The sequence below is a fragment of the Alosa sapidissima genome, chromosome 18 (genome assembly GCF_018492685.1).
Source record: "Alosa sapidissima isolate fAloSap1 chromosome 18, fAloSap1.pri, whole genome shotgun sequence".
In the NCBI taxonomy this organism is placed as follows: domain Eukaryota; kingdom Metazoa; phylum Chordata; class Actinopteri; order Clupeiformes; family Clupeidae; genus Alosa; species Alosa sapidissima.
Window position 1 is genome coordinate 6519359 of NC_055974.1, and position 14537 is coordinate 6533895.

Sequence of the window (14537 nt, forward strand, 5' to 3'; positions counted from 1 at the left end):
AAATACCAGCATGTACCAGTAAGTCCTGGCTCTAAAGAAGTAACTTGGCCTGCCTCGTGTCTGTCTTTCATTGACTCCTATAATGATTTACTGGCATATTTGGACTTGTGAGATCCCTATGCAAATGTTCTCTTTGTCCTTCATTTGATACAGATGAGCACATTTTTCCTTAGAGCCATGGAGCTTTAAGAGGGGCAAACTGGTCAGGGACTGAGGACTTCACTAAGGAAACAATGAGGCAAAGCATTTTAATGACTGGGTGTTCTGCGACAGCTCCAAATGAGCTGTCAATGTAGTATGAATAGCATACTATGTGGTGGTGCTGGTGGTGTATATATCTGTCATATAGTCACAGATGTTTTCAGTAAGGGCCAAAAGCTGAGGGGAACTGTTTCTTACCATCAAGGCATAATGGTATGGGGTCTCCCAGGTGCCCCTAATCAAGTCACCCTTTCAGCTCAACCAGTAATGTCAAACAGGATCAAGAAGACTGTTGATGAAATCTTGTACTGTGCTGTATCCATAAATAGTTCAACTGTGTGGGCACAATTTAAGCAGCTCTGAATGTTTACTGCATGTTTAGAATGTTGTACAGGCTGTTTATATCTGCTGGTAATAAAATATGTGTTTACATTTTGTTCTAGAGGGAACTTCACAAGAAAAGCAAAGTGTTATGTAGTAGTAGCTACTTCTAAATAGCACTCTGAACAGTCTATATAGCCACTATCTGTTGAGCAGGGTGTATAATAGATGAAACATTACAACTGGTCAGTGGAATAATCAACTGAACACACAAATGTAGTGTTGCCCTTTAATTGAGCAATATTCAAGATAAGCCCTTCAGTAAGAAACAATATTGACCAGCATAAAACGTGTTCATATTGTTAGGTTTATTTAGACATGTTGCCCTGAACAAAAGATGGTTTTATCACCTGTGGGTCAACAGTGCAAGAGCATTTGATAAAAATTGTCTCTCTCTATTCTGTCAATCTGTTTCAGACCAGATTAACATTGTTGATGGCACAGTTATCACTGCTGTGCAAAAAATAAAGGTTAAATAGGGCACTCTTGACTCTCACGCTTGCAGATGCATTACACCATCACCCAAACTGTTGAAACTCTGAATGAACTCTGAATGATGAATAACCCATTTCTGCTTTTGCTCTGACTCTGCACTTTTAGGCCTCCTTCAGCCTAAGCAGAACATGCAGTAGCATTGCGAGTGTGAACAGTTCCATGTGTCCTCTTTCTGCCGTCGGTCACCTGAGGCTCTGTGCTAGCCGGTTGAGTTCCTGCGAGAGTGCCGTGACCGTGTCCAGAATCCTCTGCTTGTCCGACTCCTCCAGGCGCTCGCCGCAGCGCTGGGCGAACCTGTCCGGGTGCCAGATGGTCTGCTGTCTCTTCAGAAGCTTCCGGAAGGCTGGCACGTCGGCCCGGTCGGCACCGTGCAGCATGACCTCCAGCATCTCCGGCACGGAGCCGTGCGGAGCCGGCCAGGGGATGTCCGTGTAGCTCAGGTGCTTCTGTGAGGCGCTGGCCGAGCCGAAGGTGCGCTCGCAGCGCTCGTCGTAACGCTTCTTCTTGCCTAGCCGCGTCTCCTCCTGCTTGCGTGCCGCCCGCTCCAGGTACTCCAGGTGCTCCCTCTGCAGACGCTCCAGCTGCTCCCTGTGGCTGCGCTGCTCCTCTTCAGTCGGACCTTCTCTCCTCCTCCGGCCGGCCATCCCCGCGGCCGCCCGCTGGGCACGGGCCCGCTGCTGTGCCATGTACTCCAGGCGGATGCGGTCTGCCCAGTCCATGAAGTCCTCCTCAACGTCCTCCTCGTCCTTTTCATTACCCCGGAAATCATCTGGAGCAGCCAGAGAAAATGAGTCAGAAAACATATAACAAGTGGTTCTGTAGTAAGAGTACAAAGTCGTTATTGCAATCCATTTTTCAACATTAAGGTTTTAAAGGGTGAAATGACAGTTCTAAACACTGCAGTCAAAATACAATGCAACACATTCGTTCCACCACCTAAAATGATGTTGTAAATGTAATCTCAAAAGCACCTTTGGTATAACATGCCCTGTGTTCTGTATTGCAGTATTGACAGTTAATGTGGATTATATGGCACTGATATGTTTTTCCTTTAATATTTTACTTGTGGTTTGTGTTATGGAGGTGTGGAGACTGAGTTAAAGTAGAGAGTATCTGACGTCCTGATGCCATACCTCTTATGTAAGTGATAACTGTGGTTAGTGCTTATGTAAGTTGCTCCAGGGACAAAGGCCCATGTAATATAGTTGACATATATAAGTCACTTTGGACAAAAACGTCTGCTAAATGAATAAATGTAAATAAATGTGTGTGTGTGTGTGTGTGTGTATGATGTAGATTTACCAAAGAATATTTTGAATTCCCCAGAGGAAAATTAAATGTGTTTCATGTGTTTCCTAGTGTGAAGTTCAATCTAGTTTGAGTTCTACGGCTACTACCACAGATGAAAGTTGGGCTGGTCAGCTTATGGCCACCTTACACCAAACAACTTTGACAAGATTTGGGAAAGATTCTTGAGAGATTGTAGTCTTTAACTAATGCTCCACCATTCAAGCCATTCTTTTACTCAAAAGACTCTAATCTTACAAAAATGAGGGCAGCCGTGGCCCACTGGACTTGTAACCGGAGGGTTGCCGGTTCGAGCCCCGACCAGTGGGCCACGGCTGAAGTGTCCTTGAGCAAGGCACCTAACCCCTCACTGCTCCCTGAGCGCCGCCGTTGAAGCAGGCAGCTCACTGCGCCGGGATTAGTGTGTGCTTCACCTCACTGTGTGTACACTGTGTGCTGTTTGTGTTTCACTAATTCACCGATTGGGTTAAATGCAGAGACCAAATTTCCCTCACGGGATCAAAAAAGTATATATACTTATATATACTGAATCTTTCCCAAATCTTGTCAAAGTTGTTGGGTGTAAGGAGGCCATTAGTTGATGGCTAGGCTACACCAATATCTTGTTGGCTTACCATCATATTTGCCAAACATCTCACTGAACTCATCATGACATTCCCCCATCAGTTTCTCCCTCCATTCTCTTTCTGCATTCCTCTCAGGTTGAGACGGCCCTTCTTTCGGTGCTCTCTGAAGACAGAGCACATTTGAGCAATGTTTATATCTGATTAATCAAGGACAGCTGTGACTGAAATAATGACAACTAAAGAAAAAAATATGTCTGACTTAACTCTTACTGAATACATCACGTGCTCTTCTGTATTCTTACATACTGATACTCACCGTACCAAATTTCACCCATTCCAGCATATCCCGAGGAGTTACACCAGTTTTATTAGGTACATCCAAGGCGTCGGGACATTTTTCGCGAAGGGGGACAACCAAGTCATCATAAGCTGTTGATGGAGAAATAAAAGGAAATAAGTGTAAGCTATCTGACACTTGCACTTGCACCAACACCGACCTTCTGTAAAGTGACAGTTCCTGACCTCTTTTCCCGTGCTTTAGAGCTCTTTTGACGGCCGCATGTAGGGCAGTGTTTCCATTTTTGTCTTTCTGGAGGGGATCAGCCCCATGCTTCATCAAGACCCTGAGAATGGCATCATCCCCATGACAACATACTAGATGGAGAGGAGTCCTCATTCTTTTACCTTGTGAAAAGTTGGGCGTGAGGTCAGAATGTTTCCGAAGATAGGACTTCAACTTTAAAAGGCTTCCTTCCTCCACATACCTCCATAATCTCTTCTGTCGACGCGACACCATCTTAATTTGCAGTGCTTTTAAAAATGAACAGTTGACATGGCTAAAATTAGAATTTTTGAATGTCACCTTTTCATTTAAAGAAGTAGCCTAGTACATTTCTTTGATCAGAGAACATTTACAGTTCCAGTATTTTCTCATCCTAGGAGTTACCTCTGCTAACACAACACGGACGAGTATAAGTGCTACAATAACAGGAAGGTCGTCCTGCCGCTAAAAACCCCTGAAAATACAAACACGTATATCTCTTTAGTTCCGCTATATTCTAAGATTTACCAACAGGTGTCGCGGTTCCCCTATTTTTCACCAATGTCACCTTTTTATGTTAGCCTACATTATTCGAGAATTGGTCCCTTGTCATCATCAGTAGCCTACTGTGTGTCCTGTGTCATGGGCCTGTGTATGTACAGGGTGTGTGTAGGCTATATGTGGGAACCACTTTAGAATCACTTGCAGGTGTGAACTGCTAGTCTGGCCTAGCGTAGCCCATATGAATCTTTGACAAATTTGGGGCTCTACAGGTCTGTTTGGCCAAGAAGCCACTGAAGTCCATTTCCAATGTCCCTAAAACATAGGCACGCAAATCGCTAATCCGGCATGGATGTGTATTTCTTTGGAATTGAGTAAACAACTGCATTTAAAACCTTCATTTAATAGATTGCTAACACTTCTGAACCTTTTCTAGACCCTCAATTACAATTGAGAAGATCTGCGTGCTAACCATAGACAGGAAAATAAAAGGGGAAAAAACAATAACCAGGCTATTGGACTGCCCTGCACATTGAAAAATCCAATGTGTCACCAAAGTTACAGTGCAAGGTGTTTAGCCTACATGCAATCAGTGGCAATGAGATGACATTCTCCTTATTGTGAGTGTATCATCAAAATTATATTTAAGTCATTATTTTAAGGTAAAATTGCTTATTGTCGCTTTAATATCAAAAGAAACCTTATGTAGGCCTACCACTTTCCAGGTCAGATCTGTATAGGTTTTGGTACATTTCTACACCAGTAGAAAGGTAAAAATTATGTTTCCTCCCTGAAATAAGCAGTTTTCCAGGAAGGAACCAGCAGTACCTATCATGACATTTGAGCTCTGTATTTCTGGTTGTCCTTGCACAAAAAGACATAACAACCATGATCTGAAAGTAATGTCTCAGCCTTTGTATTCTGCTTAGACATTTAATGGGGCTACCAACACTCTACCAACACCACACTCATTCACAGAGTGCTCCTTTCATTCTCAAGTGTCTAATACATGCAGCACTTAATTACATCAGCACTAACCGATTCTAAGGTCATGCCACTTTGATACTGTCAGCAGTGCACCTGTCAGGGCCTTTCAACCGGGCACCTGTCTGAAAGAGGAGGTTGCTCGCGTGAGAGCTCGTTTATGTCTGTGTGTGGCAGTGGACTGTTGTTGCAGGCAGGAATGTTGTTACACTAACAGCATCCAAATGTAGCAATGCAACAAAAGTGAATAACGGGTCCCTCTCCCTCTCACACACATTTCATTGCACATTGCAGCTCCCCCTCACTCTCTGTGTTGGTAGTCTCGGAGTAAAAGGTCAACCAGCCAATGGGTAGCCTAAGGTATGAAGTCTCTCAAGGGCTGAATACACGTACACATTTATTACATACACATTTATTTAGTAATTTAGCAACACATCAAAATCAAAAGCATTTTGCTGCAGTCTGGGTTTCATTATTGACGAACAAAGGCTCTAGTTATTTAATAATCACATAAGAGCATAACTCTCAGAGGAATGGCATGTCACTCTTCTTCAGAACAAAGATTAGATCCCTCATGCAATAGATGAGACACAAGATACTGTACAGGTTCTACCTTTTAAGTATCTCATCAGGCCAACCATTTGTTGAATTATGGCAGAGACTTTCACTAATGCAGACAAGCACTAAGAACACAACCTTGGGCAAGCACACACGCATACACACACACACACACACACACACACACACACACACACACACACACACACACACACACACGCACACACTACAGCCTGTCCACCTGAACATCTATCTGTGTGCCTGCTCATCGCTCTCTCACTCCCTGTTGGTCTCCCTCCGAGGCTCCTGAAAGGGCCCAGCTGAGTGAGCGGTAGAGACAGAGGTCTTTATTTTGCCCAGTGACAGCACTTCAGAGGAGAGAGCGGGGGGTGGGGGGGGGGTGGACAGAGAGAAAGAGAGAGAGTGAGTGAGAGATAGAAAGAGAGAAAGAGGAGAGCCTCCACACAATAAGGAGGATAGAGGGAGCCATGAAGGAGTGCTTTGTGTTCCAGCAGGAATGGCGGGCTTCTTCATCAGCCGCAGCGCTGCTCTGGGAGTTCCGGTGGAGCGCCGTCCTCAGCCTCCCCACCTCCACCCACCCGCCACTGAACGCCAGCGGAAGCAACGTGCTCCTCCTGATAATGCCCCGCACTTATACATCCCGGCACTATCAAAGGTGATGGCTGAAAGATAAAGAGGACTTGTGTGCCTGTATGGCGGCATGCTGAAGGTCACTTTTGGCTCTCCTCCACTCTATACACACACACACACACACACACACACTTACAGGGACAAGGGATTGAGCCAGGGAATAAAGGCCTGCATCCCTGATAGATTCTTCAGATGGGTGTGTATGTCTCAAGCATGTGCATATTGTTGAAGGTGCTTATTTTGGGAGGTGAAAGAGTATATATGTTCACAGTCTGTGTAGGGAGGTAGGTGGTGTCTGATTCAGTGTAGGCAAATCTTTAAGCATGTCCATGCATGTGTTTAGTGTGTGTGTGTGTGTGTGTTTAGTGTGTGTGTTTTTAGTGTGTGAGTGTGTGTGTGTGTGTGTTTAGTGTGTGTGTGTGTGTGTTTTATTTTTATTTTTATTGTGCACGTGTGTGCGTGCCAGAGCGTGTGTGCATGTGTTTGTCTTGTTTAAGACCTCGCTTCTGCCCTTTGGCCTCTATTTCCCTCTGCAAAGGAACTGCATCTTCCTTCTCCGCTACCGCTTGTCTGTGCTCAGGCCAGGGTTGGATTGGAGTGTGTTTGTGTGTGTGTGTGTGTGTGTGTGTGTGTGTGTGTGTGTGTGTGTGTGTGTGTGTGTGTGTGTGTGTGTGTGTGTGTGTGTGGTGGTCAGCGTGGGCGTGATGATGTGTGAAGGAGCGGTGGTGTCCCGTGCCTCTATGCGCCACCTTATCAGATCTGCCCCCGTGAACAAACGGCCCTACTGCGGGTGTGGGGTGTGGGGTTGGGCTGGAGGTTACGACAGGGCTGTCAGGAGTTCCGCTCCAGAGGGAGACAGGCCAGGAGCTGCACTGCTGAAAGACAGGATATCCCTGGACAGGAACCTCCTCGCCGGGGCCTCTCTGGGGCTCCTATCCTGCTGGCCCTTCCACCCCATCCCACCCCGGCTCCCAACCCTGCTCCTCAGAAGCTTTCGGAGCAGGAGGAGGGTGGGTGAAGAGTGACGAGATGGAGGGTGGTAGTGGGGGTCAACCTGGAGTGGCAGGACAGATGGATGGTGTTCAGAAGTGAAGACGTCAGAGGTTCTGGCCAGCGCTCCAAGGGCCGGCCAGCATCACCCACCATTGTTCTGATCAAGAAGCCACACCGCCACACCAATACAATCCAGAGTTTTTTTTTCTTTGGCCTATATTTTTCTGTTTGCTGATTTATGAAGGGCAAGGAGACTGACTTTTCTAATTCAGAATCTTGACCTCTTTTCTACAGACACAATACGCGATAAGAGCCAAAACACAGATGGATGTTTTTGACTTGTATGAAGTCATGCAGATATTTTTAAATCCTTATCTATAACGCCTATTTTGGCAGATTAACTCTTAAATCTATGTAAAAATTAACAGTGTTGAAAGGTTCTATGCTTCCAGTTAATTTCTGAGTGAGGGCTGAGCATTGACAGGTATTTTCAGACAAAATACCAAAAGACATTCGATCATTTCAAACTGGCAACAACTGGCTCCCAGGCCTGAAGACCAAGAATGCAAATCTGTGGCCCCCAGCTCCTACCCCCACCCACCCCACCTCCAAAGCCCATTCCCCCATGCCCTGAGCTGGCTGACAGGGAAAACAGGGGAGCGAGGGGGCCAAATGCCTGCCACTTCCAGTGAATGGCCCTGCCTGTTCTTAATGACACTGGAGATGGCTTGTTTTGGGTTCCATTGATATTCCCGGCACTGAGCGAGGGCTGAGCTCACACCTCCGTGTCTAAGCCACGGATATAGCCACCCAGTGCTCTGGCAGAAAATAACAAAAGTGTTCTGAAAACACGCCCGCGCATAAAGAGAGGCATCTTAACCCATAATGTGTGGTAGAGAGATGTACACATTAAAGGGTGATAATCATAGCATTCAGTATACAGGTGTGGCTATTGTGTATGTGATTCAAGAATGTCTTTTAGGCAGTAAAGTGTTTCACTTCAGTGTCAGTACTTCTACCCCCTCCCTTTAGCAATCATATATCCCATGTATGTATAGAATTCCTTGTGATAGTGTGTAGTCCATGGTGAATTGGTTACCAATGGGCATGTGCCTTTAAATCTCCTTTGTCATGCTTTGCTAATTTGCAATCTCAAGACACATTTGGCCTAATGTCTTCCTGCAGCGCGACTAATTGAGTGATGTGGATGGCACAATCTCAGAGTTCACAGTCGGGTAAACAGAAAGCTGGACAAACAAGGTTTTAATGGACAGAAAATGGAATGACGTGTGACATACACTAACACAATAAGTCCAAAGACTATGGCAACAATTTACGGGTAATGTGATATTTTCCGCCCTGTGTTTCTAATTCTTGTTTTACACAAGGAGGCCCTCTCTTTTTTCACTTCTATTGCCTGACCCCTGGCAGGATGTGGTAAAATCAGCCCAACATGAAAGGGTCAGTTTAACCCGGTGTGAACCACCAGTCCACAACCACAAGTCTGGAGCCCTCTGGATCAAAAGTCACAATATACGTGGGCAGTGTTTCAGTTGTCACCTGCGAGGCTGGAGAAGGGCTGTCTGTTGGGCGGCCCCTGCAGCTTTGATGAGCATAATGGCCACAAAAGCCGAAGTGGCTCAAGGGCACCCTAGACTTCAGAGGAGAAGAGAGAGAGAGAGACTTCCAAGTTGAGAGTCACCAACTTGGTCACCTTTGTCTCACTCGAGTCTTACACTACGCAAGATTTTTATCTTGATATAACAACTCATTATGTCATTTTGATGGTAAACGAACTTGTAGTTGAGCGAAAAAGGCTGCTGGCCAAGCAGAAGGGGCCTGCTGCTGACAGAACCAGCAATGCAACTTCAGAGTCGAAGAGGCAGGCGAAGAAAGCGATTTCGGAGAAGACAAAGAAAAGCAAAAGAGAAAGTCAACCTTTAGTCGTAAAATACAAATATTCCGCAAATCTAGGCGGACCTTGTTAACAAAATGTATGCGAAACTGCATAGTATACCTTTAACTTAGCAGTTCATATTAACACATTCTTAGCAAATGACAACTGTTAAGATGGTTCCCTAAGCCAGAAATAGCTGGAACAATTAGTGAGGTCAACTGGCAGTAGACCCTGCCTATTTTGTTCATCTTGGGGAGCGCTCTGTAGATCCCTGTTCAATACAGTTGGGAGGGAATGCATAAATACATGAAACCCATGCATTACCTTAAGCCTGTGTTTAAGAGTGTAAACAGACATTTGTTATCCATCCCATTTTTGTGTTTTCACCTGATACACAAAAGGAATGAGTATGCAAAAGGATTGTTGCACCAGCCTGAACCACACATAGGCCTCCATCTACACGTGTGGGCTATGCTTCAGATGTTCCCCTCGCAGTTCTCTTCTCGTGCCAGTCCAGTGAGGACAGGGGGCTTCTGGGGTTGCTCCAGAATGGCGGGGAATTATCTAGGGAAAGTCCCTCGTGTCTTAGGCTGCCTTCTGAGACACATATGTCATTCATCAGACACTGTGAGCAACAAAGAATGTAAATAATCGTGCGATCCCGCTAGAAATCTGCTCTCCAGCTCCCTATAGAGAGAGAGTGGCGCAGAGTGGACAGGTGACACGGGGTTGAACATTTTAGAGGCTTTTGCTCTGGTTCCACTTTTTGGTATCGACTTCTTTGCCGTTCAAGTCTCACTTTGAAATCTGGCACACAAGGTCTGGGCTTGAGCGGCAGCGTGAAATTGTTCCAATGAGATTGGATTTCGTCCTTAAATCTATTTGGACACTTTCAGAAGCAATCTCCTTTGAATGCCAAATACTCATTCAGTGTTTTTCTTTGCATTAAACTCAATGCCTTTTGAAGTAGTAAAATATATGTGAGCTATTTATCTCATTCATGCATTGCTTGTATTCATTCAGTCTTTCATTAATGTATTCATTGATTGCGTTAATTTACTCTCTAGCTTTGAAATTAGTTATTGTACCATGCACTCTAGTTTAAATGAATGATCATTTGAATCATGCTGTTCCAAGAAAAACCCAAGACAATCCAGTAAGAATCCATAGAAGTGGGGAGTACACACTTACTCTTTACAGGTGTTTGGGTAGCCTTTTAAGACAATTATGTTCTCTGAAAAAATTTAGGATTTTATCTATTGCCTTTCCAAAATGAGTGCTTTAGGGTCTTTAATTGATTTAGTGTTTTTCAATTAGCAAAGACCTTAAGCGTGCATCTGTTCGATGTTATTCAAGGAGTGTGTGTGTGTGTGAGTGTGTGTGTGTGATTTAATTGTCATGGGTCAACTCAGCTGTGGTCAGTCCTCTGTCCACACACCCGTTACCACTGAGTAGACGTATAAACAAGCCAAAATAAGCATAAAGGTGCTCCCTGAGACCACACACAAGCACAGTTTGAAACACTAGTGCAAGGAATTCTCCCATAACACCTCCATCTAGCACACATGCTAAACAAAGGCACGCACGTGTTGGTTACTGCTACAAATGTGGCCTTTTCCTCTGAGCTCTATCTGTTTCAGTGCTCTCTCTCTCTCTCTCTTCTCTCTCTCTCTCTCGCTCCTTCACCTCTCTCCCCACACACCAGACAGCCATTCTGTCCACCCAGTAATCTCAGACACATTACACCCCACACAGTCTGTCCCCTTTGTGTGTTGTTGCCTCAATGAGGTAATCTGCAGATTAGGTAAAATAACTCCATATGCCTTGTTTATGCTCATTCGTTATCACACATTCTCCCCCCGGGCTGCTCTCAGATGCTGTATTCTGCATTAATTGGAATCTTCACCACAACATTGGGACTCTTGCCAATCTTTGGAATACCTCTAAGGTGCCAAAGGAATTGATTTAAATGTTCAATGTGTCTGAGAGCACTCTTGGTCCATGTTAAAAAAAACAAAAACCTCTGGTCAACCAGGAGATAGATGGGGAGTGGTCATTCGATTTCCTGGTGGGCTTGCTGTATCTGAATCACACATCCCTATGCGTGTCAGCCTTATCAGAAAGGCCAAATATTGGCCCTCGGCTGGACCCATGGCTTGCCAATGACCTCAGATTAGCCACTCGTCCTCTTCAGGCCCCTCTGCAAGACCCTGATTATGTCCCAACAAAAGCTCATTACTGCCAAAATGACTTACTCAAGCCAACAGCTCTCTTTAGTGGCTAGGTGGGGCTTTCTGTTGTGTTTTCGTTTGCAAATGGCTTGTTAGGATAATTACTTCTTTACACGTGCAAGTGTACCCCAAAATTAGTTCAAGTCAAATTGAGATTAATTACAAGTTTGCATGAATTTGAATTTAGTCTGATTGTGATTAATGATAGTTCTTGTTCAGTTCTGTAATTATAGTGCTTGTTCAATGAATAGCTTGAATGCAAGTCTAATGACAATCATTAACTTTGTAACACTTGTCTGCCTAGTTAAGTTGCAGTAGCAGGTTTTAGTGGAAAAGCAGACTGTTTCATGTATTTCCTGTGAGACTTCTTGCTTTGGTTCAGACGGGACCAGAGGACAATGAGAGAAAGAGTGACAGCCCTCCCCATTTGGGTAAACAGGAAATGAGAACATTTATGGAATGTTGAAACAAATAGGTTTAGGCGATGGATGTAAAAGTCACAGCAAAAAATAGTCTCAGAACAATCAGGTTGTTTCTCTTCAAATGAAATGTATTTTATTTACAGATTAAAACATATGAGCATTGTCCATCATTTTTACACTGCTTGCTTTAAAAATATAGGCAAGACAAACTCATGACTGTCATGAATCATGCACATAATTCATTTACATTCTTCAAAAACACACAGACAGACACAGACACAGACACACACACACACACACACACACACACACACACACACACACACACACACAAACCTTCTCGTTTGTCAAAGCTGCCACCTACTAATTGTCCCCCCCCCCCCACACACCGCATCCCAGCGTTTATCAGCTGCCATCTGTCTGTCTGCGGCACCCCACTCCCTCTCCCCCTTTGCACTTGTCTCACTTGCCCCCCTGAATTGCCCCCCTGATACTTTAATCAGCCTGCAACACCTCCTCTCGTCTTACCTACCCAATCTCCTCCATCTTGCCTTTGACCCCCTGTATTTACACACTAGGCCAGGTCTTCACTTTTACCCTATCATGCCCCTGCATAAAGAAGTGCTTGCTAAATATATAAACAACAAACAGTGAAATGCATAGCACGTGAAAGCTATGGTAAGAACACATGGCAGGAGAAGCTAATGAAAATCAGAACCCAAACAGCAACACCACCACCCCACTTGCTGTGTTGGACCACCCAATGCACTCCTGTGTCGCTCCAGGTACTCCATCTTAGTTCTGACAGTGGATCTTCCTGGTGCCTGCCAGACACTCATCAATACTGCAGGAGTTGAGCCAGGCCCCCCAGCTGACCCCCCCCCCCCCAAGAGAATAACTCACATACATTCAGTTCTGCGCTCAAACGTCTGGAAAGCAGCTGTCAAGTTGGGGAGGGGGGTCTAGAGGGGTTGGGTTGGTATCAGGGTGGGGGTAGATTGGGGGTGAGTGGGGGGGGTTCAAAAGTCTGCATGGCATCTCTGAGAGATGGATCCTGGTCCCCCCTTGGATGCAAACAGCATCACGCTAGTCCACCACAGCTAAGCTCTCACAAGTCTCACAAAAGTCTCACAAAAGTGAGGCCCACAAACAAAGAGCCACTGTCCTTGACGCTCGTCTCGCTCTTCAGAAGCTTCAAACAAAGTGACCAATGACCATATGTGTTCAGAGTCTAGCTCACCCTTCCCTTCAGTCCTCCATCTTAGTCCCTGTAGGGCGTTTGATTTGGCCGCCATTGGCTCTCCTCTCTCACACTTTGGTGGCCAGCGACTGCTGCTCGGTCTTGTGTGACGAGAGGGAACTGGCCGGACTGGAGTGTAGGGCCTTCTTCAGGTTGAGCAGGAACAGGCACTGCGAGCGGAAGCGCTGGTCAAAGAAGGCGTAGAGGAAAGGGTTGAGGCAGCTGTTGACGTAGGCCAGACAGGTGGAGTAGGGGTGCGCCAGGAGCAGGAAGCTGAGGAAGGTGCAGGAGGAGGGCGCCAGGCCCAGGTAGGAGAGCGAGTCCATTCCCTTGACCACGTGGAAGGGCGTCCAGCAGGCGGCGAAGACCCACACCAGCATGGTGATGATCTTGAGCAGTCGGCGCTTGCGCTTGTCCTCCTTGCGCAGGCTGTTGAAGTGGCGCGTCACCGTGCAGCCGATGAAGCCGTAGCAGACCATCATGGCCAGCAGCGGCAGCAGGAAGCCCAGCACGGACGACGAGAGGCCCAGGCCGACGATCCACAGCTCCTTCGCCCGCTCGTCCGTGCCGGCCACCAGGCTGAAGTCCATGATGCAGGTGGTGATGTTGCCCTCCTGGCGCGTGGTGCGGAAGACCAGTGTCGGGGCGGCCAGCAAGCCGGACAGCAGCCAGATGGCCACCAGCGAAGCGTGCATGTGGCCGCGCGTGCGCAGCTGCGAGCTGGTCAGCGAGTGCACGATGGCCAGGTAGCGGTCGAAGCTCAGGCACGTCAGGCAGAAGACGCTGGCGTACATGTTGAGCAGCACCACGTAGCTGCTCAGCTTGCACAGCGCCTCGCCGAACGGCCAGTGGTAGCCCAGCGCCGTGTAGACCGCCCACAGCGGAAGGGTCACCACGAAGGTGAGGTCGGCGATGGCCAGGTTGCCGATGTAGATGTCCGCAGCGCGGCGCTTGGACTGGGCCCGCCACACGGTGAAGATGACCACGCCGTTGCCCGAGAGGCCCAGCATGAAGATGATCATGTAGAGCATGGGGATGAGAGAGTAGGACGGTTCCCACTCTTCATAGTCACACATGGTGCTGTTCGGCTCATCATAATCATACACATAGTCTTCAGTGGTGTTAGCCATCTTCTTTTGCTTGCTGAGTTGAGATCCAGAAGTTGTAAAATAGCTAAAATTGTTTTAGGAACAGTAAAAAAAACAAATAAAACACTGAAAACAGAATTTCTATAAATTTGACATCCGAATTTTTTTTTAAAAATCCGTTCGACTCGAGGGGTCTGTCTGCGTGCGTAAAATAGGAGCGTCTGTTTGCGTGCGTCACGCCGGGAGGTGATTGCAGCCTGTGTTTTCTGCCAGTGCACAGCCGGCCCTTTTAAACCCATGTGAGTTCACACACCCCGCCCTCTCCTCCCCCCACGAACTCCTCTCAATACACTCCCATCCCTGATTATTCATGAGCAAGCGCAGCGGTCTCTCTACCTCCAGTTATTTCGCATTCACTTCGACTGAAAACAAAAACATAATCTATAACAAACACACCACTTAAAAATATGCCATTATGAT

General features: G+C 46.4%; 2 protein-coding genes across 3 annotated transcripts; both read right to left on the minus strand.

The window, feature by feature from the left end:
• Positions 1 to 868: 868 nt before the first annotated feature.
• Positions 869 to 3946, minus strand: nfkbil1 (nuclear factor of kappa light polypeptide gene enhancer in B-cells inhibitor-like 1). Of its 2 annotated transcripts, XM_042069553.1 has the most exons (5): positions 3716 to 3946; positions 3474 to 3635; positions 3268 to 3380; positions 3000 to 3114; positions 869 to 1846 (listed from the first exon to the last, which is right to left on the minus strand). In XM_042069553.1, the coding sequence occupies exons 2-5, from the start codon at positions 3625 to 3627 to the stop codon at positions 1260 to 1262; spliced, it is 969 nt and encodes a 322-aa protein (XP_041925487.1). In that variant the 5' UTR covers positions 3628 to 3635; positions 3716 to 3946; the 3' UTR covers positions 869 to 1259. The 2 variants fall into 2 exon arrangements, with proteins under 2 accessions (XP_041925487.1, XP_041925485.1); XM_042069551.1 differs by having other exon boundaries at positions 3474 to 3946.
• A 7890-nt stretch (positions 3947 to 11836) lies between these two features.
• Positions 11837 to 14307, minus strand: LOC121689609 (apelin receptor B-like). Its single transcript, XM_042069554.1, has one exon. The coding sequence runs from the start codon at positions 14097 to 14099 to the stop codon at positions 13038 to 13040; it is 1062 nt and encodes a 353-aa protein (XP_041925488.1). The 5' UTR covers positions 14100 to 14307; the 3' UTR covers positions 11837 to 13037.
• Positions 14308 to 14537: the final 230 nt, after the last annotated feature.

Bases quoted from the DNA above. Each gene is read 5' to 3' on its own strand.
- nfkbil1 (XM_042069551.1), bottom strand. From the start codon at position 3,747: ATGGTGTCGCGTCGACAGAAGAGATTATGGAGGTATGTGGAGGAAGGA. The intron at 3,381-3,473 runs GTCAGGAACTGT...CTCCATCAACAG, and splicing joins TCTAAAGCACGGGAAAAGAG to CTTATGATGACTTGGTTGTC. The intron at 3,115-3,267 runs GTGAGTATCAGT...CTCTGTCTTCAG, and splicing joins AATGGGTGAAATTTGGTACG to AGAGCACCGAAAGAAGGGCC.
- LOC121689609 (XM_042069554.1), bottom strand. From the start codon at position 14,099: ATGGCTAACACCACTGAAGACTATGTGTATGATTATGATGAGCCGAAC.